The sequence below is a fragment of the Xylocopa sonorina genome, chromosome 1, assembly GCF_050948175.1.
Source record: "Xylocopa sonorina isolate GNS202 chromosome 1, iyXylSono1_principal, whole genome shotgun sequence".
NCBI lineage: Eukaryota > Metazoa > Arthropoda > Insecta > Hymenoptera > Apidae > Xylocopa > Xylocopa sonorina.
The window spans coordinates 15,817,784-15,833,872 of NC_135193.1; the positions used below are offsets into that span (position 1 = coordinate 15,817,784).

At 29.5% G+C, this 16,089-nt stretch overlaps 5 protein-coding genes and 1 long non-coding RNA gene across 7 annotated transcripts; 4 read left to right on the forward strand and 2 right to left on the reverse strand.

The window, feature by feature from the left end:
• Window positions 1–289: 289 nt before the first annotated feature.
• Srp14 (signal recognition particle 14) lies at window positions 290–1,116 on the reverse strand. Of its 2 annotated transcripts, none has more exons than XM_076893773.1 (4): window positions 963–1,116; window positions 828–900; window positions 681–754; window positions 290–551 (listed from the first exon to the last, which is right to left on the reverse strand). In XM_076893773.1, exons 1-4 carry the CDS (start codon window positions 984–986, stop codon window positions 435–437), a joined length of 288 nt encoding a protein of 95 aa, XP_076749888.1. In that variant the 5' UTR covers window positions 987–1,116; the 3' UTR covers window positions 290–434. The 2 variants fall into 2 exon arrangements, with proteins under 2 accessions (XP_076749888.1, XP_076749882.1); XM_076893767.1 differs by having other exon boundaries at window positions 642–754.
• Window positions 1,117–1,320: 204 nt separating this feature from the next.
• Window positions 1,321–1,904, forward strand: LOC143422516 (uncharacterized). Its single transcript, XR_013101733.1, has 2 exons — window positions 1,321–1,643; window positions 1,725–1,904. It is a non-coding gene; the product is annotated as an uncharacterized LOC143422516 (long non-coding RNA).
• On the forward strand, window positions 1,851–2,555 carry LOC143422510 (uncharacterized protein C14orf119). The gene is made up of 2 exons (XM_076893213.1): window positions 1,851–1,985; window positions 2,179–2,555. The coding sequence occupies exon 2, from the start codon at window positions 2,186–2,188 to the stop codon at window positions 2,537–2,539; it is 354 nt and encodes a 117-aa protein (XP_076749328.1). The 5' UTR covers window positions 1,851–1,985; window positions 2,179–2,185; the 3' UTR covers window positions 2,540–2,555.
• Window positions 2,556–2,772: 217 nt separating this feature from the next.
• On the reverse strand, window positions 2,773–13,375 carry Sptz (zinc finger FYVE-type containing 26 spastizin). Its single transcript, XM_076909435.1, has 13 exons — window positions 13,102–13,375; window positions 12,862–13,027; window positions 12,166–12,771; window positions 10,788–12,098; window positions 9,312–9,458; window positions 8,415–9,242; window positions 7,799–8,329; window positions 6,464–7,669; window positions 5,878–6,387; window positions 5,452–5,801; window positions 3,780–5,368; window positions 3,420–3,673; window positions 2,773–3,337 (listed from the first exon to the last, which is right to left on the reverse strand). The coding sequence occupies exons 1-13, from the start codon at window positions 13,266–13,268 to the stop codon at window positions 3,170–3,172; spliced, it is 7,833 nt and encodes a 2,610-aa protein (XP_076765550.1). The 5' UTR covers window positions 13,269–13,375; the 3' UTR covers window positions 2,773–3,169.
• Window positions 9,474–10,760, forward strand: LOC143429574 (uncharacterized). The gene is made up of 4 exons (XM_076905235.1): window positions 9,474–9,572; window positions 9,615–9,943; window positions 10,002–10,501; window positions 10,558–10,760. The coding sequence occupies exons 1-4, from the start codon at window positions 9,474–9,476 to the stop codon at window positions 10,758–10,760; spliced, it is 1,131 nt and encodes a 376-aa protein (XP_076761350.1).
• A 249-nt stretch (window positions 13,376–13,624) lies between the features above and the next one.
• LOC143425717 (uncharacterized) lies at window positions 13,625–15,935 on the forward strand. Its single transcript, XM_076898741.1, has 5 exons — window positions 13,625–13,831; window positions 13,899–14,673; window positions 14,754–15,385; window positions 15,484–15,583; window positions 15,689–15,935. The coding sequence occupies exons 1-5, from the start codon at window positions 13,705–13,707 to the stop codon at window positions 15,903–15,905; spliced, it is 1,851 nt and encodes a 616-aa protein (XP_076754856.1). The 5' UTR covers window positions 13,625–13,704; the 3' UTR covers window positions 15,906–15,935.
• The last annotated feature ends 154 nt before the right edge of the window (window positions 15,936–16,089 follow it).

A 16,089-nucleotide genomic window follows, 5' to 3' on the forward strand; every position in this document is an offset into this window, starting at 1 on the left:
TTAAAAAATATGATGTTTATAAATATTGACATCAGAATAATTGTTAAGCTAAATATCGATAAAGTATGTAGACAAACATTTTGTTGTATGCGCTGATCGATTATTTCTTTTCATTATTACGATCACATTTGTGTCAATTGATGATTGGTGAATTCATGCGACTATTTGTTTTTTTTTTCTTAGTGGTAAGAAATCGTATGTATCGAGAAATTCAGCTATCGAGCATCCGTATCGATCGCAACTATATTTTTCATGCGTTTATACGTAAACATCGTACAGTTTATTCGCAATCGACATTGTTTCACATCGAATATAATTTATTCTTTAGGCAATATTGCATTACACAGCAGGGAAAATATGTTGCATGTTGTACAAAAGTTTTAATACTAACATGTATAATATATATAAATGTTAAATGGTAAATAATCGCAGCATCAGTGAATTTTAGGTTTCACGGATTTAACTTTTTTCAATTTCTTAAGTCCATTGATATTCGATTTTAATAAATTCCAATACGCTTGTTGGAACTTGTTTACATCCTTCGAATGTATCTAAAATATAATACGTTACGCTTTCGTTACCTTTATTCATCTAAGGACCGAGACTATAAGATATTAAATTCTGTGGAGAATAATACGTACAACAGTAGAAATCTTTTTCGATTTGAAAGTAGCCCTTACTAAGCAAAGAAATTCACTTGGCGTTGGTAACGGAGGTCTGCCTTCCCTTGGTACTGGTTTATTGTGCCCGTTGACTGAGGGTAACGTATGCAAGTAGAATTTTACACTCCAGCTGCGATTACATAGTAACGATACAAGTATACTTACACCTTTTAATGGTAAGTGCAACGGAACCAGAAAGTCGAGATTTATCGAAAAGCCGTGTTAACTCAACTAAAAACTAAAAACAATATTAACATACAATCTTTGGCATAATTATTTTTTCTCATATTAAAGTATTACCGCATCGTTCTCCAGTAGGACCATTTTGTTGATTCCAACATATGTTTCTGAAGTTTGTCAAAAAGTATGTAGCGGTATAACACGTATACCTACTATTTCAATATTCGGTTATTTAGCTCGGACCAAGTGACAACCGTGCAGTGATGCGACGAACCTGGTATTATGGAGAATCTACATGTTGACGACGAAATATATTATCGGCTTTACAATGATTAAATATACGCGTGTTTAGATTTCCCGAACGAAATTTTACACAATTACATACTCCTAATAATTTCAGAATAAAGAATTCAATTCTACATATCATATATAATCTATTGTATTGTAGAAATATTTTGTTTATGAATTTTGAGGCATAGAAAAAGTAGAAACAATATCGTGCAACACGTCTTAGGTGTACAAAGACCGTGAACTTTTCTCGCGTCGAATCTTCAGTGTTTAAACAAATATTTTGTCACGGGGATGAAATTAATTGGAAATATTACACCAAAATGACTAGCGGGAACATACGTGTGAAAATTTGCGAAACCGACAAGTGTATTTACGAGAATAATAATAGCATAACGTTGAACGGAAATAATTTAACTGGCTTAATTACTTACTTAAAAGACACGCAAATTGAAATCAACGATTTTCTAACTAGCCTCGTGAAGAAGCAAGATAGTCTTGCTAATACAGAAAGTAAATTTTAAAAAATGCTAGAAAGATGTAAAAATTGTTTAGCCGATGGAGCAATAGTTAATAGATTTTTCTCAATTCCAGATCGGCTAACGTCGGAGAGCGATTCGGATTTTGAAGCCGAGATCGAAGTTAACCCTAAGAAATCGAAACTGACTAATTGATTGTTCAATATAATTGTCCTATCAGTTAACACTTGTGGAACATTTAAACGTTGCTTAAATTGATCATTATTCTATCATTTATTGTCACGACGTGATGCGTGTTCGCGTGTAAAAATTTGTGATGGTTAGGAGCGATAAACCGATAACGGGTGATCAAACAATTGTAAACAAGAAATACATGGTAAATATAATCTTTTCAGCGTATAGATTTCTAGTAGTACATCATAATTAGAAAATTATAAATTTGTCACGTAATATTAATCAATCGCATTGATCGATTTATTTATTTCTTAGTGATACACTGTAATAGTATGTCTGTAGCATTTAACATTACAATTTTATTGTTTAATTGATATTAGAAAATTTTATTAAAGATAGAACATGTCTACCATACTCTCAAATGAGGCTCAACTACATTATGTGATAGAATGGTTCCAAGAATGGTCTGAAATGCAGAGAAGCGACTTTTTGGATATACTGTTGGAACAATGTGGGCCTTCGGGCCTTGTCAATGGATTGGTATCTAAAATGGAAAATTTGTGCCATTCAAACGAATCCGACAGGCCACCGAATCTATTTCAGTGTCGTATAAAGCTTTTCAGAGAATGGAGTCACAATTGGTCACAGCAGGAAAAAGATTCATTGCTTTTATCGATTAAAAACTCTGATCCTGTATTCGCTGAGAAATATGATGAAAAATTATCTATGCTAGTAGGCGAAGCAGGAAAACAATGAATAATCTTTTTTTCTAAAACAAATGATACCTTTAAGTTTATACCTTAAGTTTTATTTATAAAGTACAATAGGCTTTTTTGTGGTATATTTATATTTTTAATATATTAAAATTTTATGCAACTTTTTTGACAAAATGTAGTGCAAAGAATAGTCAAAATAATTTAAATGTATTATAATAGTTTTATAATGATATGGAATTTATGATTCTCATTTATACATTCCATTATTTAAATAGATTTTCTCTTTATTTATAAACAAAGAAAGTTTTATTATCATATTCACAAATGAGTACAACAATTATAAATGATAAAAAATAAAGATACTCTCTTTTGAAAATGTAATATTTTATGCTTATAAGAATAGATGTCTAATTTTTGAGAATTATTTATTATTATATATGTACTTTATTAGAATAAACTTTTTTAGCTTTATTCCTCTTCTCTCCCATTATTGTACTACACTTACTTAATTAAGTTATATAAAAATGAAATATATATATATATTATATTTATCTCACAAATATTGAAAATAAGGGAATGTTATTTTATATGCTACGTTAGGAACATTTATACAATGCAACAAAATTTCCAATTTTTTTTTATCTGTTGCTAATTACAATGTACCATAAAGTTATAATTTTGGTTCTTGCTGAAGCCATTTTATACATATTGCCTTGATGGCATTTTGACCAAGCCTATCAGATTCTTTTAAAATTTTTCTTATATCCTGAGCTCTTGAATGCTTGACAGCCAATAGATACGCCGCCTTTAATTGTTTGCATTCAATGTATGCATTTATCTGGAGAGAGAAGAAAATAAATGAAAAAGATTGTATTGATAATATTTAGAAATTTATATACAACTATACAAATATATATTACCTTAAGCTCTATGTCAATTATTAATCTAACAAGATTATAAATATCATTTTTTAAGATCAATTCATCTTCATTGTGTAAACGACTCAATAATAATTTTACACAATGAGTAATAACATAATCTGATATAATGGATGAATTTGGTATCCCAGATGTACGGCAACATTTAATTAGCTGTTCTATTCCAAAAATATTATTCTTTAATATTAAAATGTGCCCAGCTAAGGAATACACTTTTTGTTGTGGTAAATTATAATCTGAAATAATATCATTACTCGAATAAAACAGCAATGTGGTGAAATGATACTATCTTTTAGATAAAGGAGTGGAGATGCAAAAAATATTTAAATTGAATTCAAAAACCTTGCATTATTCTAAACGCTATTCCAAATCCCTCTTCGATGTTACGTCCACAAAGAATAGCTAAAACAGCCAAATCAATCTTCTCCTGTTGATCGCCAAATAATGTTGGTATTTCTGAAATGATTGTATCACTGAGGTCCTTTCCTGGAAAGAGCATTAGAAATTGAATGGGAGCTCTTTCCTCTTTTTCACAGTTTGCTAAAAACTTTGTAATTTCCATTTGTCTGCAAATTGTATTTATATGTTTGTCTATTTCCGAGGGTTCCATTTCCATCGTTAGAATTCCTTGATTGCTGTGCATTGAACTTGTACTTTTTCTCCTCTTTCGATTTAAAATTTCAATTTGCAGTTCGGATTCCAAGTGTTTCTGAGCATCGAGCAGAAACTTCGTTCTACCATTTAGATCCGTATAATTTCTTACTTCGTTAAGGTAAAAACGAATGCACGTCATTGCAGCCCGTACAGAGTCTTTCATGAAAAGTTGTAAATGGTACAAAATATTTAAATATTGTCTTTTTTCTAAGCTATGACAAGTATATATTAAATATACTTTCCAAATTAATAAACTCGGGTCTTTGTTCATCATTGCTTCGTGCAGTTTTTCAATATTCCCATTTTTTAAACAATAGAGATAAATTGCATTAAAAAACTGTTCAGGTTCTAAATTATGTTCTAAAGTAAAGGTGAGGCATTTATCGAATTCTTCGTATCTCAAAAAGAATTCTAAAATTGAATTATAGCTTGCATAAGTTAGTAGATAATAAAGACTTTCATGGTAGTAAATATTTTGCACCATTGTAGATGCATTTTTAACGTTAAATTGTTTTTGATTAACGATTTTAAAACTTCCAAAATTGCTTAGTATTTCTTGCGAGGCACTGGACTTATACTGATGAGAATACGGAGCACATTGTTTGTATATGCTTAAATTATCCAATATTTGTAAAATTTCTACAAGTAATGGTGGATCTTTCAGTGGACGATTTTTCGAAAATTCCAATTTTTTTGTACTTAACTCATCTACCTTTACTTCTTTAGTTTCATTCATTTCATTAACTAACTTCTGTGTGTCTCTCTTAGTTGAAGTTTCTGGTTCTTTCGGATATGATTTAGATATGACTACCCAGTCATCAAAATTTTCATATTGTATTTTCTCAAGGCAATGGAAAAACTTTTCTCGTGCTTGATCAAAATATCCCATCTTTAAACACGCTTTGCCCCAAGTTACCCAAACACCTTGCGTGTCAAGTCCTGCTTTAGTGCTCACATCTAAAGCAAGAGTCCACTGCTCTTTCTCGATCAAAAGATCCCTTAATTTTCTTAAAGTGCGTTTACCCAGGTTGTCAGATGGTATTAGGTGTACACAGTCAAATTGAACAAGATTGGCGATAAGATCTACATGCGATAAGAAACGATCGCAGTGAACTAATCCGGTGTTAAGACCAAGCTTGGCGCATTTAACCTTTGCTGTAACTAATAGAGAGCGTATCATTTTAATAATTACAGCATGATCAACTTCAGGATTTACTTTCCCGCCGCTAACTGGTTGCAGAAGACGTTTCATTTCGTCGCAGCAATCCAATAGAAAACTATAAATATCCACGTTATTAAATATCTTTATATAAACTAAAAACTTATTAAATAAATAATTGTATTTGAAAACCGTCATTACCTAGTATACGTTTCATGTTCTGAATGTAAGTTAAGGATAGCTAAACACAAGGAAATATTTGGTGCGTATTCAAATGAAAATTCTTCTCTGGTTGTTTTGTTATGCCTTTGGTCTTTTGTTAATCGCCAACAATCGAATACTTCGCTGCTTGGAGTGGATGCGTGCATTTGCAACACAGTTTGCTGTTTACAATCGTCACATACGCGTACAAGTACAGAAGGTGGATAACCAGGTACTTGTATACGATGTTGAGAACAAGTAGCGCAAATTACACGACCACATCTGCGACAATGATGCCGTCTATTAAACATTGAGAATATAACATTTTTACAACAACTGCATTTTCGCGCCTGTTAAATAGAAAATAGTTAGCGTTTATCTACAATATTATAAAACAATTAAACATCATAATATTATTTCGCATACTTTGTCATTAGGTACCCATTCTTCTTTGGAAGGAACGAGTATGGGCATGACGAATTCAGTGCTCTCTGCTTCTGATGTAGAATGCTGCACATTTCTTGACTTACTTTCAGTAATGTCACATTGTAAAGACACACGGCAATCCAACGATTTTTGAGCGTAGAATCTTATAACTTTATCAAAACTGTTTCTTGAAATATCCACTTGATCTAATTTATTTTCAATTCTGCTCAATATCTTTTGGATACTTTCAAATTTACAATTCATTAATAATTGCTCCAACATCAACAATGGTTCTTTTATAAGATGTATATATAATGGTCTCTCGTGGACATCTAACATACTTAAAATGTCAATTCCTAGTAGAGTTCTTCTATATTTGATGGTCTCTGTTGCTTTGCAGTACTCTGACAAATAATTACAGATAAATGTTAATGAGTCAATGGATTCTAACTTCTTTAACACAGTTTTACAAAGTTTAACCGATTGATCTAAAGGTAGTGCCTGAAGAAACTGAAAAAAGAAAATAACACAGCTCATTAAAAATGAAAGATTATTGCTTCTATTTTTCTAGTATCTTTCAAAATACCTTTAAAGTTTGTGCGTAATTTTGCGGTTCACTTTTTAGAAGGCCGATCAAGAACTCTTGTGTCACAAGAGGGTGCAGTTCTAAAGAAAATGCTTGACATTCCATCCATTCTAAACACAATTCAAACTTGTCCGAATTCATCAGTGACTTAATTATTTGTAACGGCTCAACTTTTTCCGTGCAATAAGCAATATCATACCATGTCCCATTAGATTTTATTACACAGTACGGAAGCATTTTACGAAAAATTTGAACTCTGTGCAATACTTCATTCAATTGCAATTTACAATGAATCGGAAGTTTATAATTATCCATATGGTGTACTGTATAAAGCAAAGCATTTTCACAAATATTTACATGCCACCTATTAATGTTATATAATACTGTTTGACTTAAAATGTGTATGTCCTTAATTTGATATAAATATTGTAATATTTCCGTATTTAATAACGTTGTATGCCTTTTCGAAACTATATAGTTAAGAACTTTATCTTTAAAACATTGCAGCTCGGTGCTTAAAGTAACACAACTTGGTAAAGCATTTATAAGTTTTAAACAAGTATCCCATTCATCCTTTTTTAGTAACAGTTCAAAATGAGACCATAATCTTTGTATTGGTATGGTTTCGATAATGGCAGCAAAAGTTTGATTATTTTCAAATAATGATTTCAACTCATTCACCCAGGATGAAGTTACAAGATTTTCGAGGCCCGCGGTACGTTTTAAATTATCATAGTTTTTTTCTAAAATAGTAGGATTTACGTTATGTATTCTTTGTAAAAGATAAGAAACAATCCAGCATTGGCCTTCTAGGTATTGCAATAGAGTTGACGTCATACTATAAGTTTTCAAACTACTCTTGTGCTGGTTAATTTGTTTATGGTGATGTACATTGGAATTATTAGAATATTTCAATACTATACTATATGAATAGGTCCATCGTATGTATTGTACAATTATAGTTTCATCAGTGGATTTAAAGTAGTCACTTATCGAAACTATATCATTATTGTTACTACCAGCTTGTAAGTTGGTTCTTAAATTTTGAGAAATAAAAGTCTCATATCGTTCTGCAATTTCAGGTAACAAAATTAGCTTTTGTTTTTCAGTACTCTGCGTAGGTTTTTCGCAGCTTGATGAATAATGCTCTAGGTACTCAGTAAAAGCATTGGTTAAATCTTCATTCAATGAATCTGCATTACAAATCTATAAAGAAGCAGAGTATATTAAAAAGAAAGAAAGAAAGAAAAAGAGAGAAAGAGAAAGGGAGAGAAACATAGAAATTTACAAAGAAATGTTCTTAATGCATAATTTATAAACAAATAAATATCTTACTCGTATATAGGGTGTCTCAAAAAATTCATTAGCCATTGCAAAAATTACTCTTGGGTCAAAAATGATGTCCAAATCTTGCCATGCTGGTTCATTAAGTTCTTCAACTTGCACAAAGAATGTATCGTTTAACATCATATTATTTAACAATTTCGACCTTAATGAAGCAAGTGTAACTAAACCCAAATCGCCAATTAAGTAACCAATTGACATTAATGAAATTACGTGTTGCAAGTTGTTAAAAGGAGAATGATTTGCCCATATTGTTAAGGTAGCGTGTAGAAACATTAAGTTCCACAGGTTCAAAAGAAAAGATAATGTTTCATTGCCCATAGATAGTTCACTTAAATCTAAGCTTAGAAGACAAGATGTTTTATTTAATATATTTTGAATGGCTGAATGCTTAGAAATAGATTTACACACATCACGAGTCAAGCGAGATTGACTCAAATTTAAATTATGTAAAATTTGCAAGACTTCAGCCAATATTTCTGAAACGCATTGGTTTGGTCCCTGAATCTTATAACTTAAATCCTGTAAATTAATATAAACTGTTATTGCTACTGCATTTTTAACTACTTCAACTATATAGAGTTATATTTAAAATTTTTATACACACCACTTTACACGAAGCTTTATTTAAAATTATACATCCACTCTCTTTGCTAATAGTAGTATAACTCGTATTTTCTTTGTAAGAACGTACAGGATAAGCAGTTGTTAGAATACTGTATGCTAAATTAATTTGTAAATCATGAGCGATCGCCTCAAGCTTATTCGGTTCAACTTCCAGTTCAAATATTTGATGACCAAAATAGTAATGCAATGAAATTTTTAGTAAATCGGAAACTGTAAGTATTGTATGCTCTGTTGGAATAATCGAATGTAAAAGTTGTAAATGAGAACATATATTTTGCATATATTTCTTATTTTCGTAAAGGACCGTTACTATTTTGTTAAGTATCTTCAAACCAGGTAAATAATTACTGTCTTTTAATATTTTATTGATTGTATTTTTATTCAACTGTGATTCTTTAAATTCACAATGTTTAACTGCAATGTTAGTCCAAAACTCTTCCTTCTCCTTACATTCCTTTATGGACAATGCATTTTTTGCATCACATAGTATATGTTCTATAGAGATTTTCTCTTTTTTTTCATAGAACAGTTGATAACATTTTTGAAAGAAATGTACATATTCAGTACTTTCGAATGTTTTGCACGTTTTTAAATATTTCATTGCAACTTCGCAAAGATTTTGAGAGATTGGACAAGTTTGGCTCATAGTTATGGCCAAGTCTAACACACATATTGTTAACATTTCATAATTATTAAGAATGTTTATAAACAACATTCGCAAGTTGACTTCTTGAGAAGCTAAGAAAGTCTCAAATTGACTAGTTTGTCTAGAAGATTGTATGCTTTCCTGTGCAACTAATCTTATATTCTGTAAAAATGTAATGGTGACATTAACTGTGTTTTTTGTAAGTGATATTAATTGTTTATTTCAACATACCTTTAATGTAGAGGATTGTATGTTCTCTGCAGATTCGTTTTCACTTTTCAATGTATTGGCATATTTAGATATATTTTTCCTAAATATGTGCAACGCCTTCGAAAATTGAACTTCTCCATTTAACTGAGTATTCTTCATATCAAAGGCCTTAGAAGTAATAACATGTTAATGTTAATAGTAATCAAACATATGTTATTCCAACAAATATTTTCTATATGGATATTACTAAATGTTTCTGTTCGTTCATTGCCATTGGATAAAGTTAAGTATTAAGGTTCTGTTAATTATTATTATATGTAACAGTCATTTGCTATACAGATTAATTTACAAGACAAAAAAGCATATGAAATTGAATCAGATCAGAAAGATTATGATGAACAAGATGAAAATGAAATGGTACAGCTTGCAGATTTAATGAATTTAAAATATTACATAGAGGATGAAAGTAAATATACACCACTACATTCATACGTAGATAGCTACAATAAAGGTGAAATTATGAACAAACTGCAGCATGCAAATATATTTTTCCACTTTAAACCAAAAGTATGGGAAAGCTCAGATATAGAACAGAATGATGTACCGATTATTGCTGGTTTTAAGGAAGATCTAGATAAAGTGTTTAATAATCAGTTGATAAATATCTGTAGAACTTGTGAAATTAGTAACTTCATTGATACTTATTTTTAGATTACGAAAGACGAAAATTCAAAATTTATATAAAAGGGAATTTCAAATAAAACATAGTAATAAGCAAAATAATTTGCATTTTTGGAAGATAACTACTAACATCAATAATATCCACGAAAATGAAAAGAGATCAATTTCTTTGAACAACATGTTTCAAGAAGATCAAGAAGATCTTAAAGATGATGATGTAGAATCAGGTGAAGAAGCTTACAATTATGATAAGTTCAAAAGTGAATACGAAGAACAAATAGAAACATCCAACAAAACCTTAAATCTCACTGACAAAGGAAAACAAGAAACTAATGAGAAAGAGGCACTAAAAATATTAGTCGATTTCAAAAATTGCACAAAGACATTTGGAATAAAATGTCTAATACATAATTATCAAGAACAAAAAGATAAACCAATTGTGAAAAAAACATTGTCGAAAGTATGGTTGACTATAAAAGTTTGGTTTCTGATTTACATGTGTCTTGCGATTCTTTGTTGGTGTCAAAAAGGTAAACTATAATATTAAACTTTACGAGAGTTCATAATTAATGCATCATTTCTGTAGGTTGGTGTTGCTGTTGTTTTCGTTGTAAATTTTGTTTTCCAAAAAAGAGAATACTATTTGCAAAGCAATACTATGCAAACAATCCTCCTGGCATACTAAGTGTGCAAATAAAAAATAAAGAAAAGGAAACTATTGCATATGAATCTACTGAAATTGAAAAAGATATGTATGAAAAGCTTGAAGCCGCCATAAGAGACATATAAATATATTATCGACATTAATAAGATTACCTCTAAAATTTCTTGTGCTTTCGTGTAATCATTTTTCCATAAGCATCGAATAATTAAGCTTTCTTCAGTTGCTAACATAAGATTTACAAATAATGGTTTATGAGTGATATCTTTGGTCGTTATACCATCCGTTGTTAATGCCATATTTTTGGAACGTTTTCGCCATTTAGTATTATGCACTAGTTCTGATTCAGAACAGGATCTTATCTTTGTTTCATCCGAGATGTTACCTTCCTGATAAAAATATGTATTCTCTTTGAAACGATTTGAAATTAACTTCCCAGTATCTAGTAAAATTTTAGCATTAAACATAGATAGACAACTTTCATAGCCATCTCTAGAATTAACATTTTCTACAAAATCTGGTGTTGTATAAAGTTCTAATCTCCATCTGGCATTTGTTATTGCTGCAATGACAGAAGCGATAGCTTTTTGAATTTGATCTTTTTCTTCGTTTTTATTCTCCAGTTTCATATATTCAATTTCTGTTGCAGATATAATATCCTTCAAATGGAACAACATATCTCTTACGGCATATTTATTGCAAATAAAACCTACTAAATGTTGCTTGATCCATTTATTTTCGAATTCTAATTGCTCATATGAAATATCCATGTCATTGTTGTCATAAGGTTTTTCAGTATGCTGAAAATCTTCATGTCGCAAGAAAAGTAAAGAGAATATATTTTCTATTATTTGTATACGCAGATCAAATGGATGCAACAGTTTTACATAATGATTCATATCAGAAAAGTAACTTGTTATAGTAGATTGCTTTGTGTCATATTTATCACATAACAGAATAGCTTTTAAAGCACATAGCATACTATAGTATGCATTTAAAATACTTTCAGGTTCAGAAAGATCTTCTAGTAAACTTTTTATTTTCTTATGTTCTTGTTCGTGTATATTTGTTGTCATTTTCAATACTAGAAGACTATCAAAGTTTTGTAAGAGATCAAATATGTATTTTATAGAAATTCTCCAGTGATTAAAATTTTCCATTTTTATATCATCTCTTACACAATGTAAGATATACTTTAAACTTTTAACATGTTTTGCCAATACATTTTTTAATGCATTCCATGTAGGATCACATAATACGTTGGTATTACATTTGTGTATTAAAAATTCAATTGAATTATATAAGAAATCATAATCTTTGTCAACATCATATAAAAGGTATTCTTGCGAAAAACTGTTCAGAACTTGAAATAATAGAGCTGGCCAAAAAACTGTTAATAATGGATAAGATAATAATAATGAAACATCATCGTGTTTTCCATTTATTGTTAATGTATAACAAATATCCTGGAAAAGGAAAGAAACACTGAATATTACTATTTTACTATTAGTTCAATAACTTAATGTAACTTACCAAGATGTCTATAACCCAATGTACTTTGATGCTATTTATCCTTTCTATTAGTTTATTTTTGTTTACAGTAGGAGTACAAATGGAAGAAAAATTAAATAATACTTTTTGAATTTTCAATGCATCCGTTAAGTTATTAAAAGATTTAAAATGTACATGAACTTCATTGAGGAAGGCACACCATTTTTTAAAAAGGTGTTCATCTTTTCTACAATATAATGCAAGCTCCATATCTTGAGTATCGCTTGTTTTTAATATCATGGGAAATAACCATATCAATAACGCAGATTCATCAAACTTTGTAACATCCATTTTTGATATAATACATAATATATATCCGAAAACATTGTCGCTAAGTGTTATCTGTTTAGGTAACTTAAATTCCAATAATACTTTCATTAACAAGGAATAAAAATCTTGTAAAGCATGAATGTCACTAGATGTATTAGAACAAATTAATAACAGTTCATTAAGAATCCAACATGTTACGATTGGATTGTATTCATTGGTAATATTTTGTTTTAAAAATAGAAAATATTTGTTCAATGTTTTCTCAAATAATTCTAATTTTTCATGCTCCAAGATACTTTTGCACATCGTCAACAGTTCCTACGAAATATGTAATAGTAATTAACATAAAATATGCATAAGATGTAAAAGTATAATATGAATAATTTAAAAAATTAATCTTCAAAATACCTGTTGCAATTGAACTGCCAAATTTTTGTAAAATTGCAAAGCATAAATCACTTGAACGGAAACTTGTTGTTTTTCTAAATACTCTGTATCTGATGCTACATCGTTAAGAACTTTGCGCAGTAATATATTAATTATCCATTGATGATGTTTCTCATCTGGAGAACGACTAAGAAAATGTAACAAAGATGATTGTTATTCGTGCTGATCGGTTTCTAACATATGAAATTACATTACACTTACGTTATATCCGTAAACAAAGCCTCCGATTTAAGAAAGTTTATCGTATCATTGTTACATTGTGATAAAAGAGAATTGTCATCGTTTTCTTGAGAAACGGTAAGAGATGTGTACCATAATTTTGACAGGATACACTTATTTATCTGTAGCATCTCTGTTTCTTTTGACATTTTCCTCTATTCTGTGTGTATGTACAATTTTTACTCTTAATGTACGGAAAATAAAAATACGCTACATATTTCACGTGCTACGTGTTTCAGACGAACGTCCATATTGATAACTAAATTCAATTTATATGATACCAAACTTTAATTTAATGTATATAAAAAAATCATTATATCTATATTTTTCATTTTCTCTTGTATTATTTATATTCTGAAAGAATGTTGGCTTTAAAATTAATAATGTGTATATTACCGGTTGCGTATGTGCATGCATGTGCGCACACCTTTATGTGCGTGAAACACCATACACTTAGTTACTTTATTTACAAGATCTGACAAACACTTTCTTTTGTTTAAAGATCATCTTAGGTTATACAGCTAAAATAGGTATATATAAATTATATTCGAACTAATGTACTTTCTTTGATGCAAGTGGAAAAGTATGCATATACGTATATATACGATGGATAAAGTGGTTCAAAGATTAATGAACAATTTATTAATATCCCGCAATTGGATTACTTTATTAAATTGTACGACATCACAATGTAGTCTGCATTTTTCAGCAGGTAGTAAATTGTTAAATGCCTAACCGTCTTTTATATAATTTTCCATTATATTATATGAATATTTTAGATGTTAGACAACTGGCAGATAATTATAAGAGTAGTAAAAACGGATTGGATTCTAGAGATATAAATAATGATTTAGGAACATTTATAAAAGGTATTGAAAAAAATCATAGAAATATGAATTTAGACCAAGTAATCTCAACTCTGAATGCACTACACCAGTTGCTTGATAATAAGCAGTTAGATGTCAGAGATTTAAAAGAAATCAAAGGATTCGAGTATATGTGTAATATAATACTTAAAAATACAAGAACTTTAAACACGTATAACGCTATACGCATATTACATATTTTATTGTCTTTTAACGTTTCACCTAACAGTCTATTAATTCAAACATTAATTCAATTAATATCTGTTTCTATACATAAATTGACTGTTAGTCAAATAATGATGTTACATTCTGTACTACACAACCTACAGGATGTACCTATAGTAAAAGCTTTGTTGAAAGCTTCGTCCCTTGCCTTTAGGCAGCAAGCTCAACTGGAACTTAGTTTAGAAAGTACCAATTTGGTGAAGGTACTCAGATTTTGTTCTGTCATTAAAAATGTGCAAACAAAAAATTATATCATTAAACTGTTAGCTGGAACTGAACACTATATAAATCCAATGTATGTAGTAGATATTTTCTATGCAATATATACTTTACCAGAATTAGATGAATCTTGTAAAGATGTTTTGATTAAAGTAAACAAGGTTATAAAAAGTCATGCTCAGTCGCTTTCATTCAAAGAAATAGAAAACTTACTTCATTACATTTCTATGAAATTTGCAGATTCGTAAGTACTGTACTATTAAAATGATTTGTATCGTATAAATAGTTGTACTTGTCATATTTTTCTTTATTGTTTCATTACAGGGAAATGGACTTTTATGATCAAACTGTAGTGGATACGTTATGCACAACTCTGTTAGATAATGAATTATCTTCTAATGAAATCATATTGATTACAAAGCATTTAAATAAAATGCGTTACAGTAACATTGATCTGTTAAAGTGCTTATTAAAAAAATGTCTTGAAGATAACAGTATTTGTAATAGATTTACAGACATGCAAATACGTCATTTGGTCACAGCTTTAGTTATTGCTAATTATAAACCGCATAACTGGGAAATTGTGGAAAAAATGCTACTAAATCGTGTCGTTAATATGGAACGTTCATTATATGATACAGCGGTTACAGCATTTCAATTGCTCTCAATAGATTGTTATTGTCCAGAACTTTTAAACAAAGTTCTTACATTGTATAATTTGGTAACTTATGTAAAAGACGAACAACTCGTGTTAATTATGTTAAAATTACATTGGGGTGTTAAACTCTTTTATCCGCAATATCAAGGAGCAATGCTGGATGAAAGTAAACTGAATCAAATTGTAATAAAACAGGAAAGTAATAATATGCCCGATTTAAGAGAAAGCTTAGAAAAAGTTGTTGGAAGCAGTAAATATGTAAAAAGTAATTTGGTAACAAAAATTGGTGAATCTGTTGGTAAGAAATTAGTATCTTCTAAATAGTATGCAACAGTTTATAAAATTAATATTGACTAACTTTGAACTTAATCTATCTTTTGCTTGCTATTACTTCAGATCATGCTATTGTTATCCAGCAAGATGGCTCTTTTGTAAATATTAAAAACTTGGACATTACATTTGCCGAAGAGCTTGATTCGTTTTTGGAATGTGACAAGTAATGTTAATTTTAAAATAACTTAATATTTGTTTTATTAGCCATAAAAACTATATTTTCTATAATATCAGAATACTGAAAGTTAAATATTTAACCTTTTTATAGAATCTTGTTTTTTGGGTATCCAAAAGAAGCATATTGTACAAACACAAAAGATTTATTACCTACAGTACAAATGTTATTGAAAACAATCGAATCATTGACAGGATTTTATACCTTTGTTATAAATACATTTTTATGGGATAACTTTTCTAGCACAAGGAGGATAGAACATCTTAAGGAAGGTATAAAGTTAATATGTAGTAATACCTCTAATAAATAAATTATACACGAACAAATTGAAAATAAAAATCAGGAGAAAAAGTAAAAATCTATTTTCTTCCATTCCACATAAGACTGCAGGCAATATCCATCAATAGATATTAATAGCAAAATTACAAAAAAGAAAAGCAAAGCATTTTTAGTTAATTTAATAAGGATTGTTAACATATATAAGTGAAATTAGA

Excerpts from the sequence above, each read along its gene's own strand:
- LOC143429574 (XM_076905235.1), top strand. The coding sequence starts at position 9,474 with ATGTTAATGTTAATAGTAATCAAACATATGTTATTCCAACAAATATTT. Across the intron at positions 9,573-9,614 it reads GTTCATTGCCATTGGATAAA|TCATTTGCTATACAGATTAA; the intron begins GTTAAGTATTAA and ends TATATGTAACAG. Across the intron at positions 10,502-10,557 it reads TCTTTGTTGGTGTCAAAAAG|GTTGGTGTTGCTGTTGTTTT; the intron begins GTAAACTATAAT and ends TCATTTCTGTAG.
- Srp14 (XM_076893767.1), bottom strand. The coding sequence starts at position 986 with ATGGTCCTACTGGAGAACGATGCG. Across the intron at positions 901-962 it reads TCCTACTGGAGAACGATGCG|TTTTTAGTTGAGTTAACACG; the intron begins GTAATACTTTAA and ends TATTGTTTTTAG. Across the intron at positions 552-641 it reads CGAAAAAGATTTCTACTGTT|ATACATTCGAAGGATGTAAA; the intron begins GTACGTATTATT and ends ATTATATTTTAG.
- LOC143425717 (XM_076898741.1), top strand. The coding sequence starts at position 13,705 with ATGCATATACGTATATATACGATGGATAAAGTGGTTCAAAGATTAATG. Across the intron at positions 14,674-14,753 it reads TCTATGAAATTTGCAGATTC|GGAAATGGACTTTTATGATC; the intron begins GTAAGTACTGTA and ends GTTTCATTACAG. Across the intron at positions 15,584-15,688 it reads TCGTTTTTGGAATGTGACAA|AATCTTGTTTTTTGGGTATC; the intron begins GTAATGTTAATT and ends ACCTTTTTATAG.
- LOC143422510 (XM_076893213.1), top strand. The coding sequence starts at position 2,186 with ATGTCTACCATACTCTCAAATGAGGCTCAACTACATTATGTGATAGAA.
- Sptz (XM_076909435.1), bottom strand. The coding sequence starts at position 13,268 with ATGTCAAAAGAAACAGAGATGCTACAGATAAATAAGTGTATCCTGTCA. Across the intron at positions 5,369-5,451 it reads GAACATGAAACGTATACTAG|TTTTCTATTGGATTGCTGCG; the intron begins GTAATGACGGTT and ends GGATATTTATAG. Across the intron at positions 3,338-3,419 it reads TAATTGACATAGAGCTTAAG|ATAAATGCATACATTGAATG; the intron begins GTAATATATATT and ends TTCTCTCTCCAG.